Source organism: Squalius cephalus (assembly GCF_949319135.1).
Source record: "Squalius cephalus genome assembly, chromosome: 13".
Taxonomy (NCBI): Eukaryota; Metazoa; Chordata; class Actinopteri; order Cypriniformes; family Leuciscidae; genus Squalius; species Squalius cephalus.
Genome location: NC_137134.1, coordinates 22172423 through 22191528, shown reverse-complemented (window position 1 = coordinate 22191528; position 19106 = coordinate 22172423). Strand labels below are relative to the sequence as shown.

At 37.0% G+C, this 19106-nt stretch overlaps 1 protein-coding gene across 1 annotated transcript in view; it reads right to left on the bottom strand.

Annotated features, from left to right (window-relative positions):
• lrp1ba (low density lipoprotein receptor-related protein 1Ba) overlaps positions 1-19106 on the bottom strand; it is a 228690-nt gene that overhangs the window by 68143 nt on the left and 141441 nt on the right. The window contains exons 43-50 of the mRNA XM_079889543.1: positions 15593-15797; positions 10212-10404; positions 5523-5648; positions 3764-3892; positions 3326-3445; positions 2434-2547; positions 2166-2324; positions 751-873 (exon numbers count right to left, since the gene is read on the bottom strand). Of these exons, the coding sequence (XP_079745669.1) occupies positions 751-873; positions 2166-2324; positions 2434-2547; positions 3326-3445; positions 3764-3892; positions 5523-5648; positions 10212-10404; positions 15593-15797 (1169 nt within the window). The remainder of the gene's footprint in view (positions 1-750; positions 874-2165; positions 2325-2433; positions 2548-3325; positions 3446-3763; positions 3893-5522; positions 5649-10211; positions 10405-15592; positions 15798-19106) is intronic.

Here is a 19106-nt window from a genome sequence, read left to right as displayed (position 1 = left end):
ATTTTGGGATATGAAGTCACCATGGGAGACATAAATTAGCAAATTGTGAGAATTTTTTTACGAAAAATGCACACTGCAAGATATAAAGCAGAATTGTGAGATATATCGTCATATTGTAAGATAAAGCAGCAATTTGGGGGGGAAAATCTATATAACAAGAAAAATAAAGCCACATTGCGGGATTTAAATTCAGATTGTGGGACATAAATTAGCAAATTGCGAGAAACAAAGTTATAACTCAGAGAAATAAAGTCACATCGTGAGATATAAAGCAGCATCACGAGATTGTGAGGTTGCAATTCTGAAAAAGTTGCAATTGCAAGAAAAAAAAAATCACATTTTGAAATACAGTCATAATTGGAACTAATATAAATGTGCAATTATGAGAAAAAAGTCAGAATTACTGAGGTGAAAAGGTACCAGATTATCAGCCATCTACAGTAATTCATCAGGAATTTCAAATAAAAAAATAAAACAGATTAGACAAGAAACAGAGCATAACAACTGCAACGCTGTAAAGCCAGGAATGTCAAGCAGCTAAACTCCCACATTTAGCACTTATCACATACTAGCCGTGAAAAGTGGATCAAAACCGTAAAACAGCACTTACGCTCTAATGTGGATGGTTGCACGTGACTAGAAGATAAATAAAATCTTTAGAAGTGAATATATTCATTAGGATGAAATATAGAGTGCAGAATGTGTCCAGCAGGCATGATTAGTTGATAAATGTAGAGAGGTGGCGTTTACCGCATTGAAATTCGTCGGCTCCATCCTCGCAGTCTTTCTGTCCGTCACACAACCAGACGCTGGAGATGCAGTTTCCACTGGGACACGCGAAATGGCTGTCCTCACACGTATGGACTGCAGAAGCTGAGAGAAACGGCCAAACGGAGAGGATAGGGGTTTAGATATTCCCACTGCCTGATATCACCAAAGGGTTTGCTCACCACCACTTTGAGAAAAGGATGAGAACATGCTGTAAACAAATCAATTGTCCGACCTCTGAATGTCTACCTAGGCTTCAACCATCCAATGTGTTATCTGTGGTTTTATATTTGTGTTTGGTTTCTGATTTGTAGATCAAGGTCATTTTAAACCTGCAATATCTGCAACAACTGACTGGAGAAACCACAGCAAATGTCAAGAGCTGAACAGTCTTCATATTTCAATTCAATTCTGAGAGACTTCTCTGCAGTTTTTTGAGCAAACATTCCCAGAGAATCAGTGCTAGAAACTTTAGCAAACAATCATATATTTTGTATGATGTATTTCAGCCTTCAAGACCTCCAGGGAAGATTCTACCGTATAGAGAATTTTGGAAATCATAAATGGGTGTTTACAGGCACTTTTATGTCCCAAGGCATTGGTTTTTATTAAAACATTTTTCTTTTGCTGTATAAAGACATTAAAACTGTCTAGGAAAAAGTTTACCATGGTATAATTTATATTCGCTATTTTTCAAATGCCCTTATATATTGTATGTTTTGTTTAGCCCTTTTCCAAGATCCAAAGATTACATTTTAAAATATGAAAATCATAATAAAAAAAAGACTTATATATATATATGTATTTATATGTGTGTGTGAGAGAGAGAGAATTCCTCAATATCAACACTACTGAACTGTAGAGTCAACATTCACAATTAAACTTAAGTTATGGTCGTTAGCAACCCTTCTCCACCATGATTATTTCATTGGCATGCCCCAACTTACAGGTTTCAAAGAAAATCCAGAGTTTCCAACTTTTAATTACGATATTGAGGCGCTGCTCAACTCATAAATTCTGACAGGATCGTAAAGTTCTGCACAAAAAACTCTACATATTCATTGACTTCCAGAGTTGTGTTTTATTTAACCGAAAGGACTTATTAATTCACTAAATATTCCCAGTAGGACCTGGTCCTACTACATATATCATAAATATCTAAGCATATTACTGTCAAAAATTTGGCAGGACTCAGTGTGATTGAGTCAAAAAAAAGTCCATGTTTCAGAGCATCATAAAAGGCACTAGCGATGTGAGCCGTCACTGCACCGCAATGCGAACTTTGTAAAAAATTCCCTTTGTTCCCAATGCTATTTTCCATTCTGAACGTGACAATCTTGTACTTTGAACACAAACAAACAAGAGAAAATAGAGAGAGAATGCAAATGCATTTCTACCGTGGCAGTGTATTTCGTCTGCGTAATCCCCACAGTCATTGGCTCCGTCACAGATCCAGGAGGGATGAACACACAGAGACGTGGAATTGCAGCTTAGAAACCTCTCGCTTTTGCTGGCGCGAGCACCCAGTCTGTAGTATTCCATGCAGTCTGTGCTATCTAGAAACACAGAGTGGGCAGTGAGACGAGTGTTTCACACGCTCAGTGACACGCAAACTCACACCATCAGAAGTGCGAACAGGCAAGCGCCTTCACATGTTAATCTTACTACAGATTTTCTCGTCCGATGCGTCAGCACAATCGATGATCTGATTACACCAGAATGATGAAGGGATACAGGAACCATCTGCACAACGTCGCTCAGAAGACAAACACGAGGAATCTGGAACCACAGGGGAAAATGTAGATGCTCTGCATTACCCTTAAGATTTTATTTTATTTGAATTTAATGATGATTGCCCAAACATAGTAAAATAGAAATGATGTTACACAGTTCAATCATGGCATAGTTTAAGAACCTATAACTTTATCCATTTCAGGGCTCTGAATGTAGTTTACAAGATTTTTGGCTCAAGTGTGAAGCTCTGATTGAAGCCAGGCACCAGAAAGCTTTAAATGAAGTCAGACCCCTTTAAGGCAATCTGAATTCAAATCAGTTCAGTATGTAATGTGAACGCAAAGTGTTATGGGTTAACTTCCCTAATAAATTTGCTTAATTCCACATTTTAAATAATAATTCAAATTTAAATAATTAATATTTAAGCAGACAATGTTTCAACAGAAACTAAACTGAAACTTGTTTACAGAAAAATGAGATCTACTCCATTTTCAAGTCCAGAGATAGTGTGAATGCAAAACTTTTGCCATTTCGATTCTGCATTGCTGCCAAGAGAACAACTTGCATTGGCCTTCACTGATGCTTAGTATAGAGATCTGTGGTTTGTACTGTCTACATTATAGATGTTTCTGCATTAAAGCTTAATGCTGTTAGATTTAACATCTGTGTAGATGTTCAAATAAGGCAATGATTCAAGGGTGTATTGATTAATGGTCTGAATTTCTCTAGTTGTGTTGAACATTGAGAAACTAAGATTCCTGGACTGACCAACACTGGACTGAGCATGTGTTTCAAATCTTTAAGAAGAAGAAAAAATACCCACTGTTACAGTAAGCTTCATCTGAGTTATCCCCGCAATCATTCACGCCATTACAGAAGTGATAATTGGCCACGCATCGCTGGTTATAGCATGATTTAAAGCCGTGTCTGCAGTTCCGGTTTTCTAGAGAATGAAAAAGTTGAGGCATTAGGCATAGGACATGTAACAACAGCAATGCCATTTAAGATGGATGGATGGGTAATAGTGGATAATAGCAAAACTATCCAAGAACAACTGCTTTATGTGAAACTCTGCTTGAGAATGTAAGGACAGAGAGAGAGAAAGAGAGAGAAAGTGAGTCTGTCACATCACTCACACTCATTATGTTTTAGCCAGACTGCTGTAGAGACATTAGCCCATTCGAATTTCGAATTCAGTTTAGAGATGAAACCTGAGGGCTCAAACATAACATCCTGCCTGCCTGCCTGATTGAATCCTTACCGCAATACTGCATCTTTTCATCCGACCTGTCTTTGCAGTGTGCGATTCCATCACATGTCAGCTGGTAATCAATGCATTCTCCGTTTCCGCACTGGAACTCAGAGTGGATGTTACATGAGGAGTTCATGGCTAGAAGACGAGAGTAAAAGAGATTTGTAGATGTGCAGTGCTGATGTAAATATTAAGGAATTGCATTGACTGCTAGAGTGTTTGAAAAATAATCGGCCAAGGGCTCAAGGTCAGACGTGGCAAAAGAGCAAGTTCCATTTGCACTTTTTTTTTTTTTTTACTGTTGGTCTATTTACACAAATGTCAGAGTGATCTCTCCTTGGCCTTTTCATTGAGTCCCCTGTGTTCTGTTCTCTTCCATCAGATGCACTATGTCTAGCTGTTAGAACACAAAACCACATCTGTGTATAAACCCCGTAATCCTCTCCAAGCGAGTGTTGAGCACTGTTGCAATCCCAGACTGAAAGTCACTGTGAATAGTGTCTGTATAAAGCTGTCCTGAATCTAAGCATCAAATCATCTAATATTCTTAAAGTTTGGAGAGAGAGAATACAAATATAAATAAAGATCCATTCCAGGTTGATGGATGTTTCAGTATCAAGACCTATAGGAGAACCTTCAAGTCCAAATTTAAGGTATCCATTATCTTGATTACTAGAGTAGCAAAACATCTAATATCTAGATCTAGCCAAAAGTATCAACTATGCAGCTGAAGTATTTAGACTTAAAGCAGTGTATAATGCTATATATCGAGATAGGATCTAAAACTGGTATCCCCTTGGCATTTAAAGTGTAGCAAAAATTATTTGGATCACAATCTGGAATAAGAATTTATTCCACAATCTGAAACAAGAATTTAGATCACAATCTGGATTTACAATCTATATTCATAGCAAAATGAATTTGGATTACAATCTGGATGTACAATACAGATCATAATCTGGTTCCAGAATTAATCATGATTTATACTATGGATTATAATCTGAATCCTGATCACATTCTTGATTTGGAATCTATATTCAGAGTAAGGGAAATCTGGATTACAATCTGGATATACAGTTGTCTTTCATAATATGGATCCTGAACCTAAATTATGAGCCAAACAAATCTGAATCTCAATCTGGATTTGGAATCTACATTCAGAGTGAGAATGATTTGGAATTGCAAAATGGATATACAATATAAATCATAATCTGGTTCCAGAATTACATATTGAGAGCAAATTGAATCTGAATCACAATCTGGATTTAGAATATGGATCTGATTCTAGACCACAATCTTGATCAAGAATCTATATTCAAAGCATATGGAAATCTGAAATACAATCTAGATATAGAATATGGATCTGAATCTAGACCACAATCTTGATCAAGAATCTATATTCAAAGCATATGGAAATCTGAAATACAATCTAGATATAGAATATGGATCTGAATCTAGACCACAATCTTGATCAAGAATCTATATTCACATCTATATTCAGAGCAACATGAATCTAAATTACAATCTTGATGTAGAATCCAAATCACAATCACAGTCATTCAATTCAGATACAGAATCTTTCAAGAGTTCTTACTAGTGCACTAACTGGACCTACAGAAGGATGGTGAAGTAATAAAGTTGTTTGGCCACAGCATATGGACTTAGCCACATAACTCAAAGTACCGGGACATAAAAATTTGGGGCGAGTTGAAAAAAAGTCCAGGAAAATGAGCTAGAGAAACAGAGAGAGAGAGGGTACAGGACTTACATACACATCTGTTATCATCCAGTAATATCCGTTCCCCACGGCAAGTACAGTTTACCACACCAAGCGGAGTCAAAAGGCAGAGGTCATGGCACCCTCCATTATTCACACTGCAGGGGGACGACTCACCTGGAAGTAATAAGAGAAATCCTTGATAACAAATCACTCGTAACAAATTGTGACACATCCAACTGTTTGACAAGTTTTATAACTCATACTTAGGGTAAGGAATTTAAAGTCACCATGAAATCAAAATCAACAATTTTTTATGGAATATTGCTGTTTTATAAATGATTTATCCGTGCGCATCATATTTTTCAAATCATGTGTAAATAACTTCCCCTCCCTCTTACAGGACATCTCTTCCTCCATTTTCTCTTGTTCGAGAAGCCGTTTCACCTGGATATATGTCAAGAAAATACTATCGCAACTTCCGCTTCATGCCGACTTTAAACAAATCCTACGTTTGGCACCACATTTGAATGTGTTTGGAAAGAAGAAGATGGTAAGAAGGAGCTTGGACAGTAACTTATTTTGTGTTCCATGGAATAAAGAAAGCAAGGCAGGATCTTTGGGTGAAAGGAAAAAAATAACAAAAAATAACAAAAAAAACACAACGACTTTATCATTGAAGAAATATTATTAAAAAAAATGGCACTTGGATGTTGCTGTTCGAGCATAAAAAGATCTGCAAGGCTACAAAGCTCAAAGTCAACTCCAAAGGGAGATATTCTCTTTCACAGAAAACACTTTAAGAACTACAACGCGTTTCTTCCGGATCTTGTGAAGTCACAGTGTCACTCATTTAAATAATCCCCACCCACGGAATACACAAAAAAAGGGGAGATGCCTGGTTAAGCTGTGCTAGAGAAGAAAAAGAAGACCTGCTTTGGTAGCGAGTTGTTGTCATTTCGAAGAGATGCTGTCTTTTTCCATTTTTAATATTATTTGATTTTATTATTTGTTAGTGTTTTCTATTAACAGTTCCAATTATACCTTTTATGTTGTTGCAACGATGTAAACAAAGGGCAAAGCTGTTTGGCTCTGCTAGCATGCTAGCCAACATAACAGTGTCAATGTAGTGTTTAACTATGGGGCTCTTGCTTTTGTAAGATTGTCAGTGTTCACCATAGACTGTATAAAACAATGGACGTAGTGTCCGTGACGTCACCCGTAGGTTTCTAAAGAGCATTTTTGAAGCTAAAAGTGGGCGGAACCGGCCATTGCCATCTTTGCAGCAACCGAAAATGGGCAAAGAGGCGGGATTAGCTGAGGTGACGTGCCGGCTAACAGACAGCAGACAAACGGCTAGTAGTGACAGCAGCGGCAATCCACCTGTCACTCAAGTGGCCACGCCCTTAATTATGCAGAACTTTAAGGCTTAATGTAATTTAAATGGATGAGTTATAAAAAAATTCACCCCCCTAACAGTTGTCATGAAGGGCAAAATTAGCTATATAGACCAAAACCACTTTTTGTACCAGGCTGTAAACAGTTTTGTTTGCTGTAAAGTTGGGCATATTAATATGGGATCGACTCTCTTTTGGAGCCTGTCTCTAGCGGCCATTCGATGAATTGCAGTTTAAGTCACTTCCGTGTTGGATTCAAGAGAGAGACCGGAGGGTTGCTGCTTGGTGTTCACCAATACTTAAATGTCCTGTCAAATCTGTGCTTGCAAGGGTTCTGCATGATCCTCTTGCTTGTAAACATTTTAAATTGGTATGGCAAAATTGACGCCACCTGAGCAGATGTAACTCGCAGTTATGGTAAGGGGTCTGACATTTCCGGAACACTCTCAAAGTGGTTCGCCAATCACAACACACTGGGCCAGCTAACCAATCAGAGCACATTTCGTATTTCGGAAGGAGGGGCTCCATCGAAACAGGAACTAAACAGGGCGTTTAAGACAAACTGGGAAGAGAGCTGCAATAATGTAAAATATGTGAAAAAGAATGTTTTTGGAACAATCAAGCATGGAAAACCTATTCTAGTACACCCCAAAAACAAAGCCAAGACTTCATAAAAGGGCATAATAGGACCCCTTTAATGCAACACATTCTGCCTGGCACTGCAGACACACACACACATGGTTTGAAGGGCACTCTTGCAGTGCCAGTCAGAGGGTTGGGCTCCTCAGCGGGTGTGAGTTTGAACTGTGTTTGGCACAGACGCTGGCGTGGAGAGCGGGTCTCTGAACCGTGCACTATCTACAAACACACGACTGCCAGATTCTAGAGCCTTGGGCCGAGTGTATTCCCCTGCACAAATGGTGAGGATTCAGAAGAGTGCACTGGGCCAGAGTCTTTCACCGTAGCGACATGAGGCTTCAGTCCTGGGAGGCTTTTGCTTATTATGGGATGGGGCTTTAAATAGCTTGGACTCATCGATGGCTGATTTCTGTTGGCCGGTGATTATAAAGGAATGTTTATTAGTTGGAATAAAAGGAATTGCAGATGGCCGCCACTTTTAAAGACAGTTTACCTACAAAGAAAAATTTTCATTATATTCAAAATGGTGAAAAAAATTATGATAGAATGTTCATTCCAAGTCTGTCTTAGCAGTTTTTACTCTTTTATTTGAATTATGACTTAAAAAAATAATGGGCGGAATGACTGTAAATATGTTTTTCAGCATGTTATATCACAGTCTGAGCGAATTCCCTTAATAGAGTCATCTGCGGTGTATAGATAGGAGGAACGGTGGCCACCGAGGTCCAAATCTCCAAAGAGAGGCCTGAGATGAGAAAATCTCCATTTGCGGTTTAGGATGCCAAGCATCTAAGCTGCTTCCATTAGAGTCATTTGAAACACAGAGGCTTGAACCGCAAACAAAGAAATGTCTCTATCGAAGCCAAGAAAGAAGCGGAGTGGAAAGCGGGCATTCTATAAATGTGTCACGTACTATAAATTCTGCTAATTCGGTAAATTTCATGGTGCAGTTTTACTTCCCGGGAGAATCGAGTTTGGTTTCTACGCATTAAAAGATTTGCGCCTAAGGCACTTGAAATGTGGTGCTCCTTGTGAGTTTGAACAGATGCAATTACCAAGCACTGCAGGTGTAAGTTTCGTGGTCGGGACACATAAACGTAAAAGTCACCATGGTCACTAAACAGAATTTATGTAAATGTACTTCCAGCAGTGCAGGCCAGGCTGGGCATTTAGTGGGATTTTTGTCTGAAGAACCCCAATGCACAACTGAAAATGCACATTTAAAGCATGCAAATATATGCACTTGAATTTTTCTTTTTAAAATATATTTATAAATATATCATAAATAAAATGCACACCTGATGGCCATTTCTATATCTCTTATTTAAAAAAAAGGAGGGGAAATGTACAATCTTAAATAAAAGTTTTGATCCAGAATCTAGACTAATAAAAAAAGGAACATGAACATAAATCATTATTGGAATCTAAATCAATTCCAATTTAGAATCTATATATTCAGAGCAAACGGAGTTTGGGTTATAATCAGAGATGTGAAAAATAGATCATAACCTCAATCTAGAATCTAGATTTAGAAAATGATTCTAAATTATAAATTGTATTTAGAGTCTAGATCATAATCTGAATCTAACTCAACCTAAATCACAATTTTGATTTATGAATCAAATATTTTAGTATCCGTTTAATATTTAGTGCAAACGGAATACGGATAACAATCTGGATGTAAAATATAGATCATAATCTGAATCCAAAATAATATGAATCACAGTCTGTATTTCCAGCTCATAAATCTGAATTTAGATCACTATATTATATTTTAGAATTTATATATAAGGAGCAAATCTAGACAACAATATGGAGGTACAATATAGATTGTAATCTAAATCTAAATCTTGTTTTAAAATCTATATGTTCCATGTAATAGGAATCTAGATCACAATCTGGATCTATATATTCAAAGCAAACAGAATCTAGATTACAATATGGATGTACAATTTAGATAATCTGAATTCAGAATATGGATTCGGAGCAAAAGGAATAATTCACAATCTGTATTTGAGTACAGGTTATAATCTGAAACTAGATCACAATTCTGATTCAGGATCTGAATATATAGATGTAATCTGAATCGAGAAAAGTCCTTTACTCTGAACAGAACTTTATTTGACTTAACTTATGGAAATATATCAGCCTTTAATTACTGGATTAAAGTCCCCTCTGATGATGTAAAGTCACTCATTAATATGATTTGTCTCTGTACTTATCATGCCGTGCTGACATAAATCCAGCTTGCCACAAAATATGTAGAATCAGCAAAGAATATTGTGACTGTGTTGAGTTTAACTGACCCCAATATCAGAATGTGTTGATTTTGTCCTAGCTTCACTGCGCATCCATCAAAAAAAGCCCCGAGTGACTTGTGACGCATCTAACATCAGTGACTTTGGATTGTATTCGCTGTCATCACAGAGTAAGCATCTCAGACCCCTTGTGTGAATAATACAAACAAGCTTTGTGTGACTAATACAAACAAGACTGCAAATCATCCGGTACGTCAACCAAGAACCATGCTCATATGCTAGTTTTCAAGAACATTCTGTTTGATAACTTTCTTTGATTCAAGGGTTTTAGAAATAAACTACAATGGTTTGTTGTCACTAGACTTGAGCTTCAATTAAAGTACAAACATTTGGTTTGAGTTCAATGCTAAATTTATTTTAAGAAACAAAGGAAAGGAATTACATACAGCTGTTGGTGTCATTGGAAACAGCGACGATTCCCATCGGTTGATGAGGGATGTCCGCACGGAGTACTTTTGTATTGGCTCCGGTGAACTTATCAGAGCGGATCACGGCCCGCTGAGTCCAGTCGGACCAGAAGATGAAGTCTCTGTAAATTGCCAAGCCAAAGAACGTTCCGGGTCTTGATTTCACAATGACCTACAAATTTAAGGGGCAGAATTTAGGTGAGAGAAATAACCTGGTAATAAAAAAATGTTTTTAAAAAGGAGCCCTGTTAAATATTCCAGTTTATAGACAGAGTCAAAGTTTTGGCATGCTTGGGTGAATATGCTTCTCATGACCTTAAAGTTTTGACCTAAAGGCTTATGCGTGAAATGCATTTTTTTTTTTTTTTTTAAATAAAATACTAAAAAGCTAGCTAGCTTTTTAGACACATAGATAGATAGATAGATAGATAGATAGATAGATAGATAGATAGATAGATAGATAGATAGAAAGAATGACAGATAAAACGATAGAACAAATTAACGATAGAACGATAGATAGAACGAAAGATAGATAGAATGATAGATAGATAGATAGATAGATAGAAAGAATGACAGATAAAACGATAGAACAAATTAACGATAGAACGATAGATAGAACGATAGATAGATAGAATGATAGATAGATAGATAGATAGATAGATAGATAGATAGATAGATAGATAGATAGATAGATAGATAGATAGATAGAATGACAGATAGAACGATAGAACAAATTAACGATAGAACGATAGATAGATAGATAGATAGATAGATAGATAGATAGATAGATAGATAGAATGACAGATAGAACGATAGAACAAATTAACGATAGAACGATAGATAGATAGATAGAACGATAGAACGATAGATAGATAGAACGATAGATAGATAGATAGATAGATAGATGATAGATAGATAGATAGATAGATAGATAGATAGATAGATAGATAGATAGATAGATAGATAGAAAGAATGACAGATAAAACGATAGAACAAATTAACGATAGAACGATAGAACGATAGATAGAACGATAGATAGATAGAACGATAGATAGATAGATAGATAGATAGATAGATAGATAGATAGATAGATAGATAGAAAGAATGACAGATAAAACGATAGAACAAATTAACGATAGAACGATAGATAGATAGATAGATAGATAGATAGATAGATAGATAGATAGATAGATAGATAGATAGATAGATAGAATGACAGATAGATAGATAGAACGATAGAAAGATAGAAAGATAGAACGATAGATAGAACAATAGAACGATAGATAGATAGATAGATAGATAGATAGATAGATAGATAGAAAGAATGACAGATAAAACGATAGAACAAATTAACGATAGAACGATAGAACGATAGATAGAACGATAGATAGATAGAATGATAGATAGATAGATAGATAGATAGATAGATAGATAGATAGATAGATAGATAGAATGACAGATAGAACGATAGAACAAATTAACGATAGAACGATAGAACGATAGATAGATAGATAGATAGATAGATAGATAGATAGATAGATAGATAGATAGAATGACAGATAGAACGATAGAACAAATTAACGATAGAACGATAGATAGATAGATAGAACGATAGAACGATAGATAGATAGATAGATAGAACGATAGATAGATAGATAGATAGATGATAGATAGATAGATAGATAGATAGATAGAAAGAATGACAGATAAAACGATAGAACAAATTAACGATAGAACGATAGATAGAACGATAGAACGATAGATAGATAGAACGATAGATAGAACGATAGATAGATAGATAGATAGATAGATAGATAGATAGATAGATAGATAGAAAGAATGACAGATAAAACGATAGAACAAATTAACGATAGAACGATAGATAGAACGATAGAACGATAGATAGAACGATAGATAGATAGATAGATAGATAGATAGATAGATAGATAGATAGATAGATAGATGATAGATAGATAGATAGAATGACAGATAGATAGATAGAACGATAGAAAGATAGAAAGATAGAACGATAGATAGAACAATAGAACGATAGAACGATAGATAGATAGATAGATAGATAGATAGAATGACAGATAGATAGATAGAACGATAGAACGATAGAAAGATAGAAAGATAGAACGATAGATAGAACAATAGAACGATAGAACGATAGAACGATAGATAGATAGATAGATAGATAGATAGATAGATAGATAGATAGATAGATAGATAGATAGATAGATAGATAGATAGATAGATAGATCCTTGTAAAAATCATTCAATAACTTAAGCACCGGTAATAAATAAAACAAACTATCTCTCATGTCGTACAGGACAGTTCCATCAGGCAGTTTTACTTTTTGCGCTTCATCACAAAGGTGCACAGACCAAAATAAACCCCACTGAGTGACTGTATAATTCACACACACACACAGGCCTGGCCAGAGCCGGAGGGGGAAACCACCGTGACACCCGAAGGACAGCCCTCCTCCATTATCCCTGACATTATAAATGATTAAGCCAGATCTGCGGAGAGTGTAAATGGAATCTCTGCCATAACAGACACGGGGATACATCACGCATGGCCTCGGGGAGGAAGACAAGTTGTGGAGAGAGGGTCTGTTCTTCGTGTGCCTGAAGGAAATGAACGGAAATCAGAAATTCATTGATTAGAATCACTCAGAAACGCTGAGGTGGTAGAGAGGGGAACGAAGTAGGTTTCAAAATAAATACTCGACAAATGTGTGTAATGTTAGGCTTTGGTAAACAATTCACCATTCGATTACCGCTGAAATCTTTCACTGAAACAACGCCCGATTCATATCAAAAACAAGCAAACTGAGTCCGAAATTTTCATCTGAAATTTCCGCGCGTTAAGAACTAAATACGGCCTCACGTTGTGTCAATCACGTTTACAAACTGCCTCCGAAACTTTCGTCCGCAATAAAAAAAAATCTAAACGGGTTCAATTTTCAGCATTTTTCGCATCCGTAGCAAGCATTTTGAGAGGCGGTTTGACAATTCAGAGTCACCGAATGACGAATACGAAAAAACGCTTACGAAAATTTCGGACTCAGTGAGCAAGGACCTTAACTCAGTGGAAAATATATCGTAAATGTATGTGTGTGTGTGTGTGTGTGTGTGTGTGTGTGTGTGTGTGTGTGTGTGTGGGGGTGGGGGGGGAGATAGCCTTCATGCGAGGTTAAGGTTAAAATGTCCACAAAACAAGCCACTGCAAATTCTTCATTGCAGTTTCTCTGCTAACTGCATGCAACCAATCAACACAAAAAGAGGTTACACACATTTTCTCCAGCCTTAAGAGCTTTTCGCAGATTCTGCTAGTTATTTCCGAAGGCTTCGTAAGCCACACACATCTGTTATGAAGTGTGGCATTAACCGCTCTTCAGCAACACACACAGACACAGATGTCTCTGAAGGGCCGTCCGTTTGATTGCCAGAGTCTTTCTGTAATAATAGGCGGCTCGGCGTGTGGAGAGTAAGGCTCGCGCTTTAATCCTACATGACAATATGTCAAACACGTGTTCTCACCCTCTCGCAGTCAAGTGTTCCTTCGTCTATCTCAGAGCATTTCTAAAGGTGGGGGAACAGGATGAAAGATGCAGACAGACACATCTGCGTGATGCTCTAATATCAGAGCCGTCGTCTCGACAGGTGAAAACCTCTTTGTGATCTCTTAAGATCAAAACTTTTTAGCATTGAATTACAAACCAGTGGACAAGAACATGGCATTCCTGCTCCGTACGCAGGCTTACGATTCAAGAAGCTTATAAGCAGGGATTAACTTAGACTTTGCTACCCAATAAAGTGACGAAGCGTAACTCAAACATAAAGTCAAGGTGCAGATAGCTGCTTCTGTTTTATTTAAAGCTATATTGACCACTTGTTAAGCTCCGCCCCTTTCTTACTTACAGAACATCCCATAGGACTGAATTTGGAGAGTTCTGTAAAAAGATCGATTTTCAATCGAATGTGCTCATAAATTGGCTCATAAAATTAAAAAATTTTGGATATTATTTTTTGTGCGGGCTGGAATGAATTGCAACATTGCAAAACTTGAAAGTGAAAAGCTTAATTTGAAACTGAGAACACTGTAACGTTTCTACAACACATTCACTACTTTCTTTATAGAAATGGTTAAACTACACAATTAAAAACTGTGAAAACCACACATCTGAATTGAGACTAATGATTCTCACAGTCACCAGTAAAAATAAATGCCTCATTTGGTTGTTTTTTACAATTCCGTTGGGTGATGCAAGTAACTCGGAAATTGCACACTTTACCTTTAAGAAAGCAAATAGGGTCATATTTCAAGTGTTGTTTTATTAAGAAAGTTTCATAAGGGAAAATCCAATTTGCATGATTAATTTTGAACTCCTGGGAGTTTGAATGTGTGGCTCAGACTATGTACGTTGAAGATCTTGCACGTGTCATTTCCTCTAGAGGAAGTTTGAAAAGGCTACGGATCTGTCACCAGTAACCTAGATGGCACTACCTCCTACAGCGCGCTCTGGCAGGATCCCGCCTCTCTATCCTCTGTATCTGTCTGACACACAAGAAAACAAATGTTCCTTTTGTTCGCCCAGATCAATTTTCACCTTTTAATAGCCTAGCGAGCAGATAGTTTCATTAGCTGTCTAGGAGCCGTTTAGCGCGCCGCGGCATTGTTGGCGGTTGTCAAACCCTCTTACCTGCGGTTCCTGGCACTTGTTGGAAGTAAACATAAAAGCAGGTTTACTTAGAGAGTTATTAATAACTTGTTTTAGCTTAATCAATTAAAATAACTGAAATAACTCCATGAACAAAGTTAAATATAGTAAATATGTTCATTTTACTAAAACTGTAAACGGGGTCATGGCATAAGATATCAAATCTGCCTTGATCTTTGATAGATAAGGGGTCTTTTTGTACATCCTGCAAGTTTCATAGTTTAAAGTTTAAAGTTGTTCAGTCACTTTATGGCTGACATTTGCCCACACTGGATGTGAGCGTCACATTGGTGCATCCTGAAGGTGAATGGAATGGAAAATGCTGAAAAGACAATGTTACCTTGGACAATGTTCAATGATTGTTTAATGACGATAGGACCTTTTATTCAGTCCTCCTGGCCAGAGAAAATATTTGATTTCAAGTGACAATGTATTGAACCCAAGTGACCTGTATTCCGCGGATGGGATCGAACTTTCTTTATGTCATCCTTCAATGTCTCACCTCAACAAAACAGAAAAGCTTTACAAAGGCTGAAAGATGTTTCCGGCACTCTTAAGACACAGCCTCTACTTCAGCTAATGCACTTCCATGCATTTTTCAAAAGTCACACAAAGCGCCTCCATACTCACGTATCTGTGCGAGCCATCATAATCACACCTCTCGATGTGCCCGAGACTGCCGTCGGAAAAATACAGCTTTTCAGCTTTGTGGTCGATGGTGAGTCCATTAGGGGTGCTGACATCCACGCTAACAATGACTCGGATGTTCCGGCCGGTTAAGGTTGACCTCATGATGCTCGGCCTCCGCTCATTCCAGTTAGTCCAAAACATCAGGCTGTGGGAAGTGCAAACACACTGTTAGCCATCACATCAAACTATTTTTATAATAAAATTGTGAGCTTAAAGTACTTGTACACCTAAGTCACTAGCTATCCACCTATTTTAATGCGCAAATGCCAAGATGCACATAAATAAAAAATAAAAAAATGACAACAAAAAACTCACATGACTTTGCCTCAGCAAATTGGATAACTGGATGAACCAGCAGAACAATTTCATTGCACAGCATCTTAAATGTTAATTTGATCATTTAGAAACACCTGAGCCAAAGTCTGTCATCAGAATGATTTAGTTAATCCTTCCCAGAAGCGTCTAACAAACACCAGGTATCCAAACGCAAGATAACATGCCAGCATTGATTCCGTTTAATCCTCACGCTTTGAGAAGCAACATTTATGATGTAGGAAAAAGAGTCACAGTGGCATTTTTATTACAGATATTTTGTTCCAATTTCCCAGGAAGTGACGTTTTTGTTCTCTTGAAATGTTTTATGTGATATTCCAATTTTGCGTACAAGTTAAATTCGCGACTTTGGATGGAAACACATCTAAATGCCATTACATTAGATGTCAAACCTAATTTATGCTAGCACATTTCTCAGGACCAACATAACTTTTCCGAGCAATTAGGTCTTCAAAATTGTCAAATTTCAGACATAGCCTAAATGTTAGCTTTGAATGGCGCAATAAAACGACACATTTCACATTACAAAACAGGAAAAGCAGCACATTACACACGAGTATGATAAAAGCATTATTCATGGATTATTTTTATAATTCATTTTAGTAAATTAACATGTTAAACTGACAGAGGGTTGTCTAAAAATAGAATGTACACCCTTGATGTTACACTACACTATGCTAATATGCTAGTTCTGTGAAAAGCACTAGCATGATTTGTTAGCAGATGCCACAAAGTTTGACAGTATTTAATGTAATAACATTTAGACATTTTTAAGGGTGACTTAAATACTACACAATTGATGATAGACATATAAAAATCCCTGTTTCTGTCATATATAAGTAGGGCTGTCACTTTAACATTAGATTCCATCAAACTCAGCATCTGCTAACAAAATAATGATAATGCATTTTATAGATCTAACATAACTTTTCTGAGGCATTACATCTTCAAATCTGTTGCATTTCAGACTTGTTTTCTTTGAATGCCATCTTAAAATTTTTTATTTCGCTTTAAAAAACAAAGGTTCCTCTAAAAATAGAATGTATACCCTTGATGCTACGCTATGCTAATAGCCTCATTAAAAATGTATTCATCTGCAATTATAATCAAGAGGGCTACAGCCTAATAGCATCAGCCCTTTTACTTTAATGTGGCAGAAAAAGACTAGTCCCTCGAAGGACGAAGCATGTCCTTGTGTTTGAGACGAGTTTGCTAACCTGGCATGAGATGGCACCTTGCAGTGTTAGCCGATAGTGCCGGCGTGTGACTCCTAGTTGTGATCTTTGGCAGCTTTTGGATTGCTGGGACTTCTTGCTGACAGCAGCAGTCACTTATTGCTGTGCTAATGCTCTAACAGGCTAATGCGGTGACTGCTACAGTCCAACTAAGTGTTGTCAAGGCATAACATGATGAAATGTTCCTTCGAGAACAAACAGCTGTGTTCCTGCTATGGATAAAAGATAGCGTACTGTGCTTTAAACCATTGAGAAGTTACTGAAGAAATATGATGGTTTGCAGAAACCAACTTCCTACTTGGAATAGTGAAGAGAACACCTGTAGAATCCTGTTTAACTAACAATTACTATGTAAAACACAGTAAATTATCCTGTTTATAATCATACACCCGAAGAACACAAGCTAACGTTAGCATAGCATTGTTTACCCTTAGCAATTTAACAAAAACTTCTTTTTTTTTATCTATATAAATTATTTTTCAAGCATCAGGTAATGGAAAGTGTAAAAGGCTGACATAAACAGGAATATCTCACATCCGACTTTGAATATAATTTAACATAAGGTGGTGGGGAATGCTAAAGTCAATTTAAAATGTAGATTGAGGCATAATCACATAATCTCTTTCATATAACCTCAAATAGTCTCAAAATATCTTACATATATTTTACTCTGTAATAAATTATCCTGTTTATATTCACACACCTGAGTGATCATTTTTGATCATTTGATCATTTTTCAAGCATCAGGCAATGGAACAGTTGAAAGTCAGACATAAATATAAATATCCCACATCTGACTGAATTAATATAGCCTAAAGTGGTGTGTCAGTCGTGACCATAAGGCGGCGTTCACATATCGCGCCTAAAAACGCGTAGAAAACGCTAGGCGCGCCGCGTTCTCCTTTTTCCAAAGCGCTAGGGCGGTTGCGCTCCGGAGGCGTCTGTCGTTGCTAAGCAACCATCAGTTGCGCTCTGGTTGGTTCTTGTCACGTGACCTATGGTGCGCTTGCGGCATTCTGAAAAGTTGAGATGTTTTTATCTTGATGCGGCGCGGACGCGCTTGTAAAAAACGAGCGCGTCGCACCGCAACCGCGTCGCTCCCATTATGAGCGCGCATACCGCGCGCCTACATTTGAAATAACGAACTTGAGCGCGCAAAAGATGCGATATGTGAACAGGCCCTAAATCCGTCGTAAGTCCTGATTTCAGAAAGCAGGAATCTAAATGCTAAATGATGCTAAATGGAAAAATCTAATTAAAAACAATCACAGGTAGTAAGAATTAAAAAAAAATTACATTCATCAACTTTTGACGAGAAAAAAAAAAAACGCTTTTGTTTTAGATGTTAAAAGTTATGTGCATTCAGTCAAACTTTGCCGTTTTGCTGTTTTTGAACTATGAACAATTTAGCAGCTAATAATAATACATTTTCTTTAACATACATTTGATTTCACTTTTGTACAGGTCACACTTGATGTCTAATGTAAAACCTTGTTAAGAATCACTGCGCTAGATAAGCTACTTATTTAAAAAAATAAATACATGCATAAATGTGCAACTTAATTAATGTTTTCTAATTTGAAAATGAAAGAAAATTAATACCACATTTGCCGTGAAGCTCTGTAGCACAGGTCACACTGTTTTCAAATCTGAATCTTTTAAAAGCTCATAACTCACTGATGTAAAATTAATACACTGTATGTGGTCTGGCACCTAATTACTATGAAATAATTAGAGGATCCCTCCCTTCATCGACCTTTTGGAAAGACAGCCATCAAAGCAAATGTATCAACGCGGGTTATTTTGAGGAGAGGTGGAGTCAGTCCAGAAACATTTTGACACCTGAGATTTATTTTACTTTGATGAAAAGTACTTGAAAAAAAAAA